At 41.6% G+C, this 19,111-nt stretch overlaps 1 protein-coding gene across 1 annotated transcript in view; it reads right to left on the reverse strand.

Annotated features, from left to right (window-relative positions):
* trim62.1 (tripartite motif containing 62, tandem duplicate 1) overlaps positions 1-19,111 on the reverse strand; it is a 34,611-nt gene that overhangs the window by 15,036 nt on the left and 464 nt on the right. The window contains exon 2 of the mRNA XM_061070507.1: positions 17,698-18,254. Coding sequence (XP_060926490.1) covers positions 17,698-18,105 — 408 coding nt within the window. The 5' untranslated portion in view covers positions 18,106-18,254. The remainder of the gene's footprint in view (positions 1-17,697; positions 18,255-19,111) is intronic.

A 19,111-nucleotide genomic window follows, 5' to 3' on the forward strand; every position in this document is an offset into this window, starting at 1 on the left:
AACATACATTTCAAATCCTGCACAAAACTCACTTCACAGAGAGTATTTCTGTGGTTGTGACATCATCAGTTGCTGTTCGCTCTTTCTCTGCAGCTTGTGTCAGTGTCTTCAGGCTGCACTTGGTTTGGCATTGAGTGCTGTGAACGGGTCCTTGTACAGTGAGGACAGGACCAAGCACAGGCTGGTGGCTTGTCATCATGTTTCATCAGGACAACGTGATGATGAGATGCCCTGAACTCTGCTCTGCTTTTATTTGCTCTTGCTTACATCACTTTGTATAAATCCACCACCTCTTGCTGTACAAGCAGACTATGTATAATTGCTTTCTTTTGTTTTTTAGTTTTTTCCCTGACATCTACTTGCTTGTGCTGTGTTTACTTTCAGGTCGAACTAGTGCTAATGGATCCTTTGTCCAGAACAACTTCCTTCCACAGAGTTCGTGGAAATCATTGGGTTATCTTGCTGGTAAACAAACCAACCAACCAACCAATGAACATATTACATATAAAAGGTAATTTTCTTACACTATAAGAAAATGCAACGGATACATCCCATCCCCTCCCATCGTCAAAGCTATTCTCCCAAAACACATTAATGCACACAAGCTGCCTGACAGAAAAGAAGCTCAATTTTTCGTGACTCGCTTGCTAAAATCTGGATATCGTCTCTGCTTCAGCCTCTTCAGGTTGTCGTAATCTGAGGAGGATTTCAACAAATAAAATAAATGTGTTGAAATGTATTTTTACGAACCCTACCTTTAAAGTGAATTTAGCTTACAACTTCAATAATGTTAGCCTGGTAAATTCATCATAAGGTCTAATAATACAAAAAAAAATCCATCTTCAGCTGCAGTTTCAGCACAATTTCTAATTTTCAAAGATGAAACAGATCTACTGTGACTGATCCCGGTTCTCAGCATCAGATCACAAATGACCCCCACTTCCACGACTTCCACTTAACAAGAAACATTTGGTCAAAGCAGAAGAGATGAGAGGAAGTGCTGATGCTAGAGGCCTCTTCCAGTCCTCTGAATATAGGCCACGTCATGTAAATGATGAATGCTCAGAAGCTGCGGCTCCATTTCCTGGAGTGAGGAGAGGCACAAAGTATGCAAATATAACACCCTGAACATGAAATACAGTAGCTAAGGAAAAAAAACAACACTGCTTGTCAGTTTTGATATTTTTATCCTAAAATGAACAAGATTTATGATGTTTGAATTGCTGACAAAGGTCTACCGAGTCTGCACACTATTCTGAGGGAATATCAAGAACAATGTTGTATTACTGAAGCTTCTGCAGAGTAGTCAATTGGTGTCTGAGGGTTTAAAAAAGAAAAGCAGGTCTCAGAGCCGTCAATGTTCAGTTTGATCATCTACACAGGGCAAGTCATTAAAGAGGAACAGGGGGTTTGTTGTTGGCACTAGATTGGAAATCGGAGAAGTGTTCGGTGATAAGAACAGGCCTGCTGCTTGTATACAATCACCAGCTCGACAGAAGCTACTTAGCGCTTCACCTTCCGCTGCTGAGGTTGTGACAGAAGCCTGCTGAGCCCGACGAGCCTCTACACAGCTCACACTGAATTAATTTTGACGGGCACTCAGTTTTAATGCTTCTTCTCCAAATATGAAATTCAAGAATATTGTCAATACAGCAACTTCTGTAGCTATCAATCAACCTAAGAGCAGAACACTAATCCTGGAGAGCTTTGTACACCATCTCAACAGGACATTTACCTTCCTTAAAGGGTATGGTATTACTAAGTGTCCAAAACTAGCCACACATTTCTCCCATGAGTTACTGACTCTAATTATCATGTTATAAATTATAATTCAACATTGTTGAAGTCAAACCACAAACTCCCAGCTCTTAAGGGCGCTTTCACACCTACCTTCTTAGGTCCAGACCTTCTGACTTAAATGTGCCTTGGACCAGGGTCTGGACCAATGGACCAAAACTCAGACCAAAAGAGGTGGTCTCGGTCAAGATCGAGCGGTGGGAACATTTATTTTAGATATTTTGAACCTTCGGACCAATTGCAATAAGTTGAGACAGTATAAAACAATAGAAAATAAAGAGGTGGTACTGGTTCAAAAGATTGCTTGTAGTCTTTGATTTTTTCATTTGGTGCATTTGGCCGGAGTTGGTGATGCTGGTAGTAATACATAAAAAACACTAAATGTCAACTATGTGTAGACGCACAATTTCAATGTGAAAACCCATCGAACTGGATCAAATGTAAACAATGAAACAAAGACACAGTCTGTCTTCTATTTGAACAGTTTAATTTGTTCTTCTGTCAATAACTGCTTCTTTGTTGTTTTTTATGTCACTTTATACTATAATTAACTTTTAACAAATGTTAAAGTGCAATGATTTCTGCAGGGGGCACGTCTACATTTACATAAATTAAGCACTTTCCTCTTTGCAAAGAAAGGGGTCATTAGTCAGACTGGTTTAAGCAGCTATATTTGGAAGCTCTACCTGGCACAGCAGACACCAAACACAAATGTAGGCTTAACAACCCGGATCTGACGAACAGCAATTCCTGCGAACATCATTATCTCTACTCTGCTGCAGACTGCTGAATTCTTTGGACTCACTGGGTTAACACATCTAGAGAATGACGCTCAGATATGTTTGACGGACGGCAGATTTTCTCCACAACCAAATACAAGCTTGTGTCATCTTTTAGGAAAAAAAATGACTTTCCTAGGATTAGTCAAACCTCTAATAGTGAGCATGTAGTGGATACATAAAACCGTGTAGCATGGGTCAGGCTTACAAATCACCTTGTGAAAAAACATGATGTGGTTGCAAGCCAGCCTTGGCCACACGGTAGGGATAATAAACAGATGTATTTGCCTCTACTTCATCTTAGCGACATGGGTACAGCTGGAAGCTGTTCTGCTGTAGCTGTTGTGTATATTCACTATGCAGGTGAGACTGCCAGAGCTCGCCAGCAGCTCCTATCTGACCAAATACAGAGCGTGTCTGCTTCTCTTTCACTCAGTCCCCTGACATCAAATAAATATTTGGGATGTACGCCTCTTTTGTCAAGTCACAGTGTTAAATAACCTCCCTTTCTGTAGACACTGGCAGTACGGTACAGTTCTGTGAATTATAAGTACAGCCTGTACAGGTCTGTGTGTTATTTAATTCCCAGACAATTCTCCAATCATTTACATATTGTAGCCTGGATCATCATAATAAAAATACATTCCTGGCACCGTTCAAACAAGGAGGAGTAAAAATAAATCTGTCTACAATTAATGTACGTCTTGTTTATACAGTTCTGACAATTTTCAACCTGCAAAGGTTGTCAGCAGGTTTCTAAAACTCTATGTATTGAATATGATTAAGATCAGCACTCAACACAATCTCAGATTTACTCCTAAATACAGGGAAGATGAGGCCATCTACAGAAGAGTGCACTGAGCAAACAAAACACTGAAAATACAATATATGAAGTCAATTATTGATCAATATCACAGAAACTAGCAGAAGGCAGAAACCTGTACACATTAACATTATAGAGCTGGTTTATAATACCTCTGTCAATATGTTAAAACAACATAATAGGCCTCTATTGAGTCTCCTCCTCTCTGTGATCATCTGTGCTTCTATTCAATGCAGCCAAGATTACAATTTTGTTCTTCCTGTTTTCGTACTTTTCGGCCTCCTTGATAGTGATTGCTATGCTCTTGTTAGTAAGGGCATTTTAGCAGATATTTGACCAATCTGGGAAGTAAATCCTTACCAAGAAATTTCTTCACAATTGTGTTTAGGAAGGTGTGTAATATCATGTCTTAAAATGTTGAAATTCAACTCCCGTGGGAAACCTCCTAAAAAATTGCTCAAAGTTGGGGTACCTGTAACCGATTTTTGAAAAATCGAAAATGTTAAATTTGGCTTTAAGTAACTTGTGAGGGGTCAAACTAGGGGTTTTTCATGATTCTGAGTTGATTGCAAGCATTAGTTTTTCACCAAAACCACTCCTTAGTGCAAAAACAGCCACCCCCACTTTTCCCACTCACTGCATTTTCAGCCATTATTCATGAATAAAGGGTTCCAAACCCCCCCCCACCTCCCCAAAAACAATAAAAAATAACCCAGTTAACACCATGAAAAATTCTATCTTTTTTGTATTTGTCTAAAGCAATAGCCTCATGGAAAGGTAATAATTGTCAGGGCAGCATTAGTTTTTCACCAAAACTGCTCCTTAGTGGAAAAACAGACATTTGAATTTGAAAAGTAGCGTTATTCGTTTATTTCAGTATCTTGCATAATACTGATCCACTCTGCCACACGCTTCATGTGTCAATGTCTGAGTCGTCTCCAAACTGAACATCATCATGAACACAATTCTTGCACGTAATGCCTTTGCAAACTCCACATGCCGAGATACACTTGACACCATTCTTTTTGCAGCTGCACCGGCGGTCGCTGCAATCTCCATTGCAATTGCAGACTGTGAATTGAAGAAGCTCCTCAGGAGCCATGGGGTCTAGTGTTGGAACTGGCTCATATCCCTGAACACCTAGTGTCCACCCGTAGTCACTAGGGTCCAAAGATCCAGTCCCGGGTTTGTATATATGCAAGGAGAGAGTGCTGTGCAGCTGCACCCTCTGTTGGAGACAGGGTTAGGTTAGGGTTAGGGTTAAAACTTTTAAAGGTTTCCTTTTAAGCAGGCAAAGTTTCGAGTTGCTTCATGAGTTGACAGTACAGCCGTGCCCCCTTGGCGTATTGGTGATGCCCCGCAGCTGCAAAGATGTCTAGCATCCTGGTGAAAATGCAGGACAGGTGCCCATTGTGGTCTGCAAGCCATTCAGTTCTGATGAAGATCTTGATTACATCTACCATGTAGTGGTACTGCACCCAGAGTGCAGGCGTTCTTCCTCCTTTGGCAAGTCTTTTAAAGATTTCTTCAAACCCCTGTTCAAACACTATAACAACTGGATCTGTGTGTCTGGCTCCCATTTTCCCATCAGCTACCTTCTCCATCAAGGTCCTCATTTCACCAAGCTCCTCCTCAGTGAAGGCATGTTTCATGATGTGCTGATAGATGGCTGCATCAATTAGGAGGTGAGCACGGATTGCCTTGTCAAAACATCCTCCATCCAGGATGTGGTTGGCTGTCGTACTCCCTGGATAGATCAGCTGGATCAGCTCTAGTGGTCCAGAATCCTCCATGATATTACCCAAGGATCCAAGTTAGGACTTCAGCAGGTGAAATCCACCCAACCGTGGAATGATGGGTAGATTTGCCTGGTTTATGATGTCCACAGCTTTGAGCCAGATTAGGAGATTGAACGTCACTATAGTGACTTTGTCTTCAGAGAGCCGCATGCACTCTTTGAGAGCGGTGAAGATGGTGTTGTGGTCATTAGGGTCACCTTCGATGACTGGGAGGAAGTTGATCAGCGTGCTCTGCTTGGCATCATCTGCATGGATACGTTTCATCCAGCCATTCCAGTTGGACTGTGATAAATCAGGATCCTGTGCTTTGATCACCCACCCTGCTGCCCAGAGTGTATCGCCCGGAGTGAGGAGTGGCTGGTCTTGTGTTACAAAGGAGGAGAGCTCAGCGATGGGAAGAAATGTGATGGTGTTTATTCCAGTCTGTTTTCTGTTGGTGAATGGAAGAATCTTCACTTCTTGCAGTGGCTTGCAGACCACAATGGGCACCAGGATGCTAGACATCTTTGCAGCTGCGGGGCATCACCAATACGCCAAGGGGGCACGGCTGTACTGTCAACTCATGAAGCAACTCGAAACTTTGCCTGCTTACAAGGAAACCTTTAAAAGTTTTAACCCTCACCCTAACCTAACCCTAACCCTGTCTCCAACAGAGGGTGCAGCTGCACAGCACTCTGCAAGATACTGAAATAAACGAATAACGCTACTTTTAAAAATTCAAATGTCTGTTTTTCCACAAGGGAGCAGTTTTGGTGAAAAACTAATGCTGCCCTGACAATTATTACCTTTCCATAAGGCTATTGCTTTAGACCAGAGGTCTTTAACGTTTTTCAGGCCAAGGACCCCCAAACAGATGGAGAGATGGAGCAGGGACCCCCTACTATATATATTGTATAAAATTGTGTTTTATATTAAATTGGGCCTAGTGCCATGTATAAACATAACTACCCTGATATTGTGCATTCAATACTAAGCTATTCAAATAATACACAGGAACATATATTCATGTTTTTAATTTTAACATGTGCAAGGTACAGGGTGGCCATGCCACTGCCATTTATAAACATACAGTGGGTACGGAAAGTATTCAGACCCCTTTACATTTTTCACTCTGTTTCATTGCAGCCATTTGCTAAAATCAAAAAAGTTCATTTTATTTCTCATCAATGTACACTCAGCACCCCATCTTGACAGAAAAAAACGGGTCATGAGCCATGAGTCTTCTTGGGAATGATGCAACAAGTTTTTCAAACCTGGATTTTGGGGCCAATCTTCGTTGCAGATCCTCTCCAGTTCCGTCAGGTTGGATGGTGAACGTTGGTGGACAGCCATTTTCAGGTCTCTCCAGAGATGCTCAATTGGGTTTAGGTCAGGGCTCTGGCTGGGCCAGTCAAGAATGGTCACAGAGTTGTTCCGAAGCCACTCCTTTGTTATTTTAGGTGTCTGCTTAGGGTCATTGCCTTGTTGGGAGGTGAACCTTCGGCCCAGTCTGAGGGCCAGAGCACTCTGGAAGAGGTTTTCTTCTAGGATATCTCTGTACTTGGCCTCATTCATCTTTCCTTCAATTGCAACCAGTAGTCCTGTCCCTGCAGCTGAAAAACACCCCCATAGCATAATGCTGCCACCACCATGTTTCACTGTTGGGATTGTATTGGGCAGGTGATGAGCAGTGCCTGGTTTTCTCCACACATACCGCTTAGAATTAACGCCAACAAGTTCAATCTTGGTCTCATCAGACCAGAGAATCTTATAGTCTGGGAGTGTTCTCCATGTGTTTTTTGGCAAACTCTATGCGGGCTTTCGTATGTCTTGCACTGAGGAGAGGCTTCCGTCGGGCCACTCTGCCATAAAGCCCCGACTGGTGGAGGACTGCAGTAGTGATAGTTGACTTTGTGGAACTTTCTCCCATCTCCCTATTGCATCTCTGGAGCTCAGCCACAGTGATCTTTGGGTTCTTCTTTACCGCTCTCACCAAGGCTCTTCTCCCACGATTGCTCAGTTTGGCTGGACAGCCATGCCTAGGAAGAGTTCTGGTCGTCCCAAACTTCTTCCATTTAAGGATTATGTAAGGACTGTACTCTTAGGAACCTTGAGTGCTGCAGAAATTATTTTGTAACCTTGGCCAGATTTGTGCCTTGCCACAATTCTGTCTCTGAGCTCCTTGGGCAGTTCCTTTGACCTCATGATTCTCATTTGCTCTGACATGCACTGTGAGCTGTAAGGTCTTATATAGACAGGTGTGTGCCTTTCCTAATTAAGTCCAATCAGTTTAATTAAACCCAGCTGGACTCCAATGAAGGAGTAGAACCATCTCAAGGAGGATCAGAAGAAATGGACAGCATGTGAGTTAAATATGAGTGTCACAGCAAAGGGTCTGAATACTTATGACCATGTGATATTTCAGTTTTTCTTTTTTAATAAATTAGCAAAAATTTCTACTTTTCTGGGGTTTTTTTCAGTCAAGATGGGGTGCTGAGTGTACATTAATGAGAAATAAAATTAACTTTTTTGATTTTTGCAAATTGCTGCAATGACACAAAGAGTGAAATATTTAAAGGGGTCTGAATACTTTCCGTTCCCACTGTACATCTTGCATACAACACTGAGCTATTCAAGTAATTCACAGATTCATGTTTTTATTTTTAACATACATGTAGAAGAGACAGTGAATCCTCAAGCTATCTGTGCATGGCACACATACTCCCACATTAGTGAGATGTCGGACCCTGATGTGTAGCAAACAACTTACCTAATCTTGGATGGATGGAGGTTGTTAGGCAGAGGGTCAAATCAGCCTCACAATATGTTGGATGCATGTTAATGTGTATTGAAAGACATTTAAATTCGTGAAAAAAAAAAAAAAATTATTAATTTTTTTAAAAATTGTCTAATCAACCAAAGATTTGGTTGAGGACCCCCTGTTGAAGACCTCTGCTTTAGACAAATAGAAAAAAGATAGAATTTTTCATGGTGTTAACTGGGTTATTTTTATTTTTATTTTTTATTGTTTTTGGGGAGAGGGGGGGTTTGGAACCCTTTATTCGTGAATAATGGCTGAAAATGCAGTGAGTGGGAAAAGTGGGGGTGGCTGTTTTTGCACTAAGGAGTGGTTTTGGTGAAAAACTAATGCTTGCAATCAACTCAGAATCATGAAAAACCCCTAGTTTGACCCCTCACAAGTTACTTAAAGCCAAATTTAACATTTTCGATTTTTCAAAAATCGGTTACAGGTACCCCAACTTTGAGCAATTTTTTAGGAGGTTTCCCACGGGAGTTGAATTTCAACATTTTAAGACATGATATTACACACCTTCCTAAACACAATTGTGAAGAAATTTCTTGGTAAGGATTTACTTCCCAGATTTTCATATGTTGCCCTCACTATGTGTGGAAATTTCACATTAATTACTATGTTGAGATTCACAAGCAGCCTCATGACAACACTTCAGAGAGGGGACAGGGGAAAGGCCGTCTTTTGACAATGAACTATCCTCTGGGTGCAACAGACAATATTTAATGGGCTTCCAGTGTAGACAGCATATATCTGGGCCAAAATTCCTTGGAATGTTTTATCCACACAAAATACACACAGCAAACCAGTGTCTATAGGTGTTTTACATCCAGACAAAATGTTGGCTACGTTTAATTGACAGCTATCTGCATGTGAATAAGAGACCGAGAGTTGTTCTGTGAGAGTGCTGTGGATCAGTCTTGTGGCATTTTGTACCGTCTCAATAAAAATCTTACATTGAAACGTTTTCAGTGCCACTTGGTTGAAAAATTTATATTTCCAGGCATCAGCTTAATATAGACAAGAAAAAAATGAAGAGAGAACATGCTTTTTCAGTTTCAGTTGACACAGAGTCGAGTCATTCAAGAAAACAACCTCTACATAGCTCTCTCAAAGCCTTGATATATTTTTTATGAAACAGCATTTGTCTAATCCACAAGATGTGAGATGAGGTTTTATGTAGAGCAAACTCTATATTTCAAGAGATGAGCTTTTTCTTTCAAGTTAAATATATGTGATTGATGATGAGAGGGATTTTCTTACTTGTCTATTCATGATTAAAGCTGTAACACTTTACACAGCCCTCTGAAACTATCTGACAGCTTTACACGTTTTATGTGCGAGGAAAGCTCATTTGTTTTACAAGCACAGTTTAAGTGAGCCACAGTGGATAAGAACCTCTGCTGAAAACCTCCACTGTAAACAGCTGCTGGAGCGGGGAACCTCTGTTAATGTGCAGATGGAGCCGGGGCAAGGACAGAAAATACAGCTGGCTGCTCCCCACTGATTAGCCTGACCCTCCACGCACGCTAAATGCATTATGGGAAATAAACAAGCACTAAAATATCTGGCCAGAGAAACCTGGATTGGCCATGTGTCCCATTAACAAGCAATTTAGGAGTTATTGTTAATGTGCATATCAATTATTATACAGACTAAACAGGCAATCATGGAACACTTAATTTATTAAGTTTTATTTGCAAATTTTGTCTCACGGACCTACTGACTTTCATCAGGCGTTTTCTATTAAACAGATATTTGCTAAAAGCCATTATTCAACCAGGTTTTCTCTCGCAGTTATTCATAATCACACAAATGTTTTACAAAGAATTGTTACTTATTTTGACATTACTTTTGTGATCCTGCAGATAAAATTTGAGTCAGACTGAGCAGGTTAACCGGAACCTGCCTGTCTGGCAACTATCTGTCCCCGTGCACGTGGATTGAGAGAATGACCATTCATGTACACTTGGCATGTGCGGTGTAAACAGGAAGCAGATCGTCTATCTGCAGTTGGCCTCATACTTATAGCAAAGAAAAGTAACAAGTAGCAACACTAGTGAAAATAAGATGAGGGGTTTATATAGAAGGTGGAACTGTTACTGAAAGTAGGCATTTACAACATTTTACCTTAACCGCTGGTAGTTGAGTCCTGACTGATCAGAAACAAATGCAGTTGGCAGCATCATCGTTTCTGTTTTAGTGTGTACATACTATTAGGCATCCTCGAGTTTTCAAACTAAAATGTGGCCAACAGCGTTTGAAAACTCGAGAAAAGTGTGGACAGCAGGTTTAAACGTAGCAGGAATCATACGTTTTAAAAACTAAAACCTAGTTGTATGAATGTAGCCTGTACCTCATTTAAAGACGAGTGTCAGTAAACATCCAGGGGAGGGGGGTGTCAGGTCTGAGTCTTGCTGATTGGGAGTTTTAAATGAGGGCTCCTATCTGCAGCACGTCTAATTAAATCATCTGCAGCAAATCACGGACACAGGGAATTACAGCAGATTATTTCCCAGCCCGGCCATGCAAAGACCCCCCGAGAACAATGGCCTGTAATCTGTGTTAATTCCCCAGCTAATCAAGCAATGCAGGGCTCAGTGTGGCGGCTGCAGCGGTGGGTTACAGCAGTTCACATATACACCCCTTGAAGAAAAAAGAAAAAAAATCAAACAGACACAGACAAAACTAAAAGGCAGAGAACACTGGAATATTAACTGCTCTGTCTCAGATCACTCACCACTCATGGATTTTTAAACATTTACTAAGATCGTCTCTGCCTAAAAGCCAAAAGGCATTTCACATTCATCACTTTTTACAAGCTATTTTTCAACCCCCAGGGCAGTTTAAGAAAATAGCAACCATCTCTACAAAACTTTTCTCTGCCTGGTCTTTTATTCTTATTTAATGTGGTCTATTATAGCAGTGTCACCGGCCTGCAGGCTGCATTCCCTGCTGATCTGCCTCACATTAGGGAGGCCAGGGCTCAGCATTAAGCCTTACTTTAAGCCACGAAACTTTAAGGACAGCACTTCCTCTTTCATTTACCGAGATGGCCGGTAAATCTGCGCTCGCCACTGATCCTTCCTTTCACCCTCTGCCCTGCCAGACCAGTTCCAGCTTGATCACTGCACTCCTGCGACATGCTGCTTTTAACTAACTGCCAGGTACATGTCTGACTGCTGGTGTCATCCAAGGTACAATGCCCTCAGTTAAAATGAATCATCATACAGTCATTCGATGGAATTTGTGTATTTCTACAGAAATGGAAACAAAAAAAAACTTTAGAAGAAGAGTTATGTGAGAAGTGATGGTATCTGTAATATTCATTCATTTCTGGACAGTGGGAGGAAGTGGAGATGTGTTGTCCATCTACAGGCTATGTGTCAGACTATGTGTACCTAATAAAGTGGCAATAGAGAATATATATTTAATCACATTGATGAGGTTCTATATTTATCCTGAGCTTTTCTAATACAGCTTCTCTTCTCTTCCCCTTCCCACATTTTAGAATTTTGCAGGGTGTAATATCTGCATGACTCGTAATCCTCCTGTCTGTACTATTGTAGTTATATTGTCTTATTTATGTCATTTTAACTTCAATCAGTTTACTTCTGAATCCACAGATGGTATCAGTGGTCTCGACAGACCTAATGATCAAAAACAACAAAAAACGTAATTTTCACATGATCTGTGTTTTCTACAGGCCAATGAGGTTTGAGACACCTGTTGTTCTTTAATTATTTCTAAGAGTGTTAGTTCAGTACGTCACTTCGGGGAAACACTTGCACCTGTGAAATGAAAACACTTAGAAATATCTCCTTTAAAAGTGCATAACATTAGACATTTTTACTTGCAAGAAAAAATGGCATATTGCAAACTCACATGATCTGCGCAGTAGGCCTACATACATCTCTAATGCACAACAGATGTATACAACATCTGAATCATTTGGCTTAAGTGCAAGCCAATGTAATCACCCAAACAAGACAAAGTGTTCTGTGCGATGAGCAGCAGCAGCTTTTCTTTCTCTAATCAATGTAACTGTTCATTTACAAACAGCATGGACTGAAGTAAACATGCCCGAGCCCCATGCATCATTAGTGCTATCAGTAATAAGTGCAGCCCAAGCTACCGCCTCTTTCTGGATGAGGATCAAATTATGCCAGCACTCTAATGGAACAGGACTATTCCATCTTTCCCCGTGGCTGCATTTCCACATGAACGGCGCCTCCCTGCCACACCACCCTCACTGACCGCCACACTGGACAGACACATTTGTTTTGGATGGGTGGTTGCCTGGTGAGATATTGGCAGGGTGAGGGGGCTGCGACCTACCTTCCTCAGAAAAAAAGAAAATCGGTTACCAAACTGGATTTGAGGCATTTAATAAAGCACTTACCACCGAAACGAGGGGACGATTATTAAGAGAGAAAATCGCATGGGAGGGAGAATAAAAAGAGACAGAGAGAGATGGGGTTGCTACGGGAAAGGGGAGCAGACTGAGGCGAGCCACAGGGGAGATGGCAGCCGTGGGTGCCCTTGAAATTGCCTGACTCATTACTGCAGCAGCACGGCCATGCGTGGTGATGGCAGGCTCAGAGAGAGCTCTCGGCTGCGCTCTGACAGTCATGGAGTGAAAGACAGCCTCGTTTCAAAACCACCAGGGGAACACTTCAAAGGCTGGCCGTGTTCATTCTGCCTTTTCAAACACCACGCTGCACTACAGTGAGGCCAACGAGAAAAAAGGTTAATCCGTTTTCAAGATTAATCCATGTGTGTGGTCTGATAAAGGACGAAATAACTAGGTATGACAAAGGCATTAATGGAAGGCGGCACGTTTGCATCTGGACACTGAGTGACAGCCCTGTGTGGGAGAATCATTTAATTCTTCAGTTGCATGGGCTTTAGTTGAATTCAGACAGGCATTGCTGCACAGCCGCCTGTTGCTATTCTTCTTTCACAAACCATTTATAGTGTCTACAGTGTCAGCAGCAAAAGTTAAGTCCCCAAATATGAACGATAGCCATGAACTGCAGTCTTGCATTCATTCTTATCCGGTCTTGCACTTCTGTCAAATAGGGCGCAGAGAAGTCCCTACGGCAAGAAGACACCAGGAAGTGTGTGTCTAGCCCATCAATACAGTCGCTGCACACGGCCCAGCGGCGGTCTTTATCATCACAATTACGGCACAGTGGCTGCTGTAGCTTCCACTTTGTCCTCTGCAGGAGCTGTCAACCAACAATAAGTGCACAGCTTCACCCATCTCCAATCAGGGTCACTGCTATCAAGCCCACCTCTATTTAAGATGGAGACAGTGCTCCTCGTGTAGCATGATATGAGCGAGTGTAATCCCATCCCCAATAACCTATGTTGTCTAAATCGAAGGCATCATTTTATTTCAATACATTAAGCTTGGTCTATAAGAATGTCTGGCTCCTCGGTTACAACCTTGTTAAATGAGTTTTCACAACTAAACAATAATGGATTAAAACTGTGAGTTTGTTATGGTGTGAATTAAATATCTGGAGATTTTTCAGGCTGGTTGCGGCTCTGTTTAATGGTTTAGTTCCGGGCTTTCCGCTATTGTACATCAGGTTTAAATGGTATTTAGTGCAGTCCAATAAGATTGGCGAAATATAAGTCCTTCTACTCAGAAAGAATTAGTTGCATGTGAAATCTCGGCTCCCTGAAATGAAGAGCCACAGACAAATCCTCCTCGATCCTACCTTAAAAAGGTCCACTGTGTAAGATTTAGGTGAAAGGGATCTATCGGCAAAAATTGAATATAAAATAAACCTAGTGATGTTTTCACTAATGGGTTCATCTAAACTGTGCAAATTGTTGTTTTCTCTACCCTAGAATGGGCCCTTTTATATTTACATTGGGAGCGGATCCTCTCTATAGAGGCCGCAATGTTTTTTTACAGCCCAAACTGGACAAACTAAACACCTTTTGAGTTTTGAGACAACTGGAGGCTACCACAGGTTCTCTTTCATGTTTGGAAGCTGGAAGATGCAACTTCACCACAAAATATAAAAAAAATTCTACACACTCGTCGGAAACTAGCAATTACTGTGTTTGTTGGCTGAATGTTTACCAGATGTGTGCGTCACCCTGCGATGGTTGAGTGCTGATGTGTAAGTGTGTTACAGATTTGGCTGCAGGAGCGTTTGCGGAGTGAGAGGATGCAAACCAGCGGGAGGTAAAGCTGTCAACACAGCAACAAGAGTCATGGCCTGAGGTCAGTGGACTGACATGCCAAGCTAAGTAGATTACAGCCTCCCACAGACCAACCCAACGCTGCACTCATCAGTGGACACTGGCCAACACACTATCAACCCGTACAGACTATGTTGTCAACACAGTTAAAGTGGTGGTGGTGTGACATAACAGAAGTGTGCGGCAAATCTACACCCGGTGAAAAACGAGTCTGATGGAGAATCCAATCTAAGACTGAAATGTGTCAAGGCCCATTTAAATGATGTGATGCTTTTACTCACACAGAGTCGGAGTTTCTGACACAAAAGCGGACGTGTTGTTAAAAACAGTGGGCCCGTTTTCCTACTTGCAAAGTCTTTCTACATAAAGTTCTGCCATCCTTTAAATTTACTCCTAATGTCCTATTGGCGTCTCACTTGTACTGTTCCCTACAATGCCCCCCCCCCACACACATACACACACACACACACAATTTTCTGGTGGTAATGTTCCATTTTTTCAGTTTTCGCAAGCTTTCAGATTAGGTGCACAAATATGGATGTAATGAAGGCAGAAAACAGACAGAAGGATCTATCGGTATCTGTACAAGTGTCCAACGAGCATAAATGAGTTAAAGCCTATGTAAATGTAAGCCATGAATGCACCATTGTGAAATTATGCATTCATAGATCGAGTGCTCCTGATTACATGAGCAGCCAAAGGAATTCAGCAGCTCTGGGTCATGTCCGACAGTTTGTATGTTTCTGTTTTTCACCATGGTGATCCTTAGCAATAACTCTGATTGTGAAAGACAGTGTTTACCAGTGTTGCGTTGAGTGAAGAAAGCTGAGTAACAACCGCAAGGTGATGTAGCATGTGTCATGTGCCATTCTGCTCCACCACTGGGTTATGAGTGAATATGATGTAACATCTACTGCAAAACGCTGCTGGGAAAAAGGACAGACTCATCATTACTGAGCAATTTTAACTGCAACGAACGTTTTTACTTGCCATCTTTGTGAACTCTCCTTAAAGTGTCAAACAAACCGGCACAAAGGCTCTGGCTCTCAATCCACCAAATGCTTAGCCTCTTGTCTACCAACTTTCCCACCCTACAAAATCTCTTCGGTTCATTTTAAAAGAGGCCACCGAGCTGGCACGACATGTTCCCCTCTGGTCCAGATATTCAAAGCACTGGGGCTGATTGCTGCAGCACTTTAACACATCCTCCCCATGTTGGTTTGGCACTTCAGTAAAGCATTGTCAAGCCTCCTGCAAAAAGGGAACTCAGTGCCAAAAGTGAAGCTAGAGCCTGCAGACACAGCTCTCTATCTGACACGCAGCTTTTTTCTGATTTCTAGTGAGAAAAGGGAAATAATAAAGAAACCTGTGAATTGAAAAATACAACCTGGTTTTGTTTAGAGGGTTAAGACCAATAACAGGTTTAGACACAAGCCTAATCATGTTAACTTTGTGATCACTAACGAACATGACAGAAAAGAACGGTCAGACCATCTGCTGCCGTGTTCTAAAGTGTGTGTTTGTCTGGTAAAGAGAAGACATTACGTAACCAACAATCCCATTTGTTGATCTAAAAGTACGACTTTGCCAAGCTCATCATGAGACATGCTTGTTTCCGATGGGACCTCAGTGTACTTGTACGGTCTTTCAGTGTTGTAGATCTGGGAAGCCTTGAGTTTCTGCCAGAAGACAAAATACCAGATCTCTGCCTTGAAAAGAGCTCCAAGCAGAGGGGAGAGCTGGTGCCCAAAAAGAAAGAAACATACTGGGCCTAATTATTTCTGCTCCAAGATTACACGGTTTTGACCTTTCTCAGGATTTCAGCACAGCATCTGATTGGGAGATTAAAGAAGAAACGCGTTGATGCTCACAGCACTGCTAATTATATTTAATGCAGAACAAAGACGTTTACAGCTGTAGCTCTGTACTGCACACCGATTGCCTGATGAATGTTGAATGAACTTATTGTAAGTCGCTTTGGATAAAAGAATCAGCTAAATGATATGTAATGTAAAAATGTTCATATGTTGTCCATTCACTGAAATAACTGTAGATGACTTTAATTGCTATTGTTAATTATCTCCACCAAAGAAGTAACGTATTTAGTGCTGTTTATTTGTTTGTCTGTTATCGGGATTATTCAAAAATTAGATACTGAGTAACTTTTTGGAGCAGATTCAATCACTTTCTTCAACGTGCTGAGGTCAGGAATTTGCCTGTTACATTTTGCGCTGACCAATAAGAGAGTATCATATATATCTCATCTGCAGGAGCTTCAATAATGGCTGCTTAGAGGAATTAATTTGATAAATACAAATACAACAATTAAGAGTTATTACCTTTTTTTGTTGCAAAATGTTTTTTGTTCCACACTGTACTTTTTGTTTTTAAGTAATGCAAGTTTTAAAGAGCACAACATCAAACTGAATGAACAGTCAGAGGCCATCTCACTGAAACTAGAGGTACAGATAAATGTAGTGAGGTGCCTGAGCTGCAATGAGGGAGCATACACTTTTCAAAACTGCATATCTGATTGTCACCAATCACACTTTGTTGTGTTCAGCTCAACGTGCTGTCTACCAAGAACATCTGTACAAAAATATCATGAATATCTCATGGAAATGAGGGCGACTACATAACGTTTTTATGTGTGTTTCTATGCACACTGGAGTAAAGGAAGAACAGGATAAGGAGCTTTGTTTCACGATTATTGGATTTTGACTCTGTGGGAATGGAATTATCCAAACAGTGAGAGGAAAGAAAACACTGAGCAGCCCCAGTTTATGTGGAAAATACGACGCATAAACATGAGCTTCATAAGGAAGTTCATTTATTCAAAGCCGATGTCATGAAAAGTTTAAAGCCTCATTAGGGGATTTCTGACATTTTTCGCTCTCATTCAAACTGACATGGTAAATGTCATTTGCTGGTGAGTCAAGATCTCTGCACTGAAGAAATATTTCTTGACTAAGTAGATTCCAAGAATTTAGGGGCATTTTGGGCCGAGTTCAAAATAGAGAGATGACAGGAAACAAAGGGAGAAATTTATATGACACTAGAGTCCCCTGCCAGCCTCAAACCATAAATATTGCATTTTTCTAATACCTAAAAAAAATACCTAAAATACTTCTAAAACAAAAAATAATCACAAATACATCTCTACTACTGTAATATGTAAGTAAGGCTGAGGATAAGTTAGGCATGGGAGGCTATATAAAGGCATGTTTACTGTAAATCCGGTGTTAAAACAAACAAAAAGTATTTGTTGAGTATGTGAACTAACTGAAATCACATAAGAGCCAGGTGATCAGAGAGGAAGAAAGGAGATACGTCTCCTTCCTCACCACTTACTACAGAATCCCCCAGAGTGCATCAGTGGAGCTGCTCTGTGTCAGTGTGACAGAGTAGCTGATGTTTTTTTTTTACTGTAATGTCAGCCTCACCCGTGCTAATGACCTGTCACTGTGTGTATGTGCTGCTGCTGACCTGTATCTCCTCGTAAGCCTCGTCAATAGTGGTCACTTGGTGCTGTTCATGTAGCGCCGGCTCGTCGCAGAAGAAGCACACCAGACTCTTGTCGGTGAGGCAGAACAGCTTGACCTTCTCGTGGTCCTTGCAGGGATAGGAGCTCCTCTGGGCGTTAAGGATGGCGTCCAGCGGGAAGGCCGAGTAGCGCTCCACTATGTTGGACAACTTGAGGCTCGGGGAGAGGTGAGGGTCGGCGAAGGTCCTCCGGCACTCGGGACAGTCTCGCACTCCGTGAAGCTCCTTCCTGCTCCAGTGCTCGGTGATGCACTTCCTGCAGAAGTAGTGCTCGCAGCCGAAGCTGACGGGGTCCTGGTAGATGCTGAGGCAGATGGAACAGAGGAGCTCGTCCTTCAGACAACAAGCCATTTGCAAAGACGAAGACCGAGCGGCATCTACGAGGGCAATGCTCTGAGGCTGAGGGTTCTTGGTTTTAGTTTTCACTTTGATGGTTCACTGCCATGTACGAGTCCACAGACAGGATCTTCAGGAATCTTGGGACTTTACTTTTACTGTGTCTGTAGAAAGATGATAAATAACAACGATAAAATCAACTTGTCTTTTACTAGATAATAAGCATCTCGTGCATGGTCGGATATATTCACAGTGGAATAATCATTAACAGAAGATTCTCTCAGTTACATATTAACAAAGTAGACGGCCGACTCAACACATAATCGTACTCAGAGAGATTTCAGTGCTATGCAGAACACGTTTGGTTACCTCTACCAAGGAGGCTCTGCTTTCCTTGGAATTTGCTTGGAGGATAAAGCTGAAACTACTGGATGGATTACCATGTCATTTTGTGGAAACATGTTGAAAGTGTCAGGGAGGAATCCAGTACATCTTGGTGTGATTCCAGAATTATGATTACTTTCCTAAAATTGTGAGATGGTTAAATGTATATGACGTTATGACTGTTTATCTTATTTTTTCATGAAAAAAATGCAGATACAGAAATGTATGAATTGTTACAAATGTCTGTTGTCTTACAGTAACCTGCACAGTTGCACAAAGTAATCCTGGTTCTGGGTTTTCCAACACAATATGACCTAAAAAAAAAAGAGGCAAAACTGACAACTAGCCCCTTATTAAACATTATTAGCTTCACGATTACTTTTCGTGATGAATTAAAACCATCTTAGCTTTAAGGGAAGTTGGTGACCACAACATATAATTTAAAGACAGTGACATTTTAGAAAAGAATAATTGCCAAAACAACGACTGACAATTCAAATGAGTGTTCCATGCAGACCTACTCAAGAGCACTTGCGATCAGGTAACTTGGGACTTTTGTTACATTGAATAACTGAAACCACAACGTGAATCTCCAGCTGAACTTTTGTTTTCGCTTTGCTGCATCATGTCACTGTGG

Source organism: Limanda limanda, chromosome 4 (assembly GCF_963576545.1).
Source record: "Limanda limanda chromosome 4, fLimLim1.1, whole genome shotgun sequence".
Lineage (NCBI taxonomy): Eukaryota > Metazoa > Chordata > Actinopteri > Pleuronectiformes > Pleuronectidae > Limanda > Limanda limanda.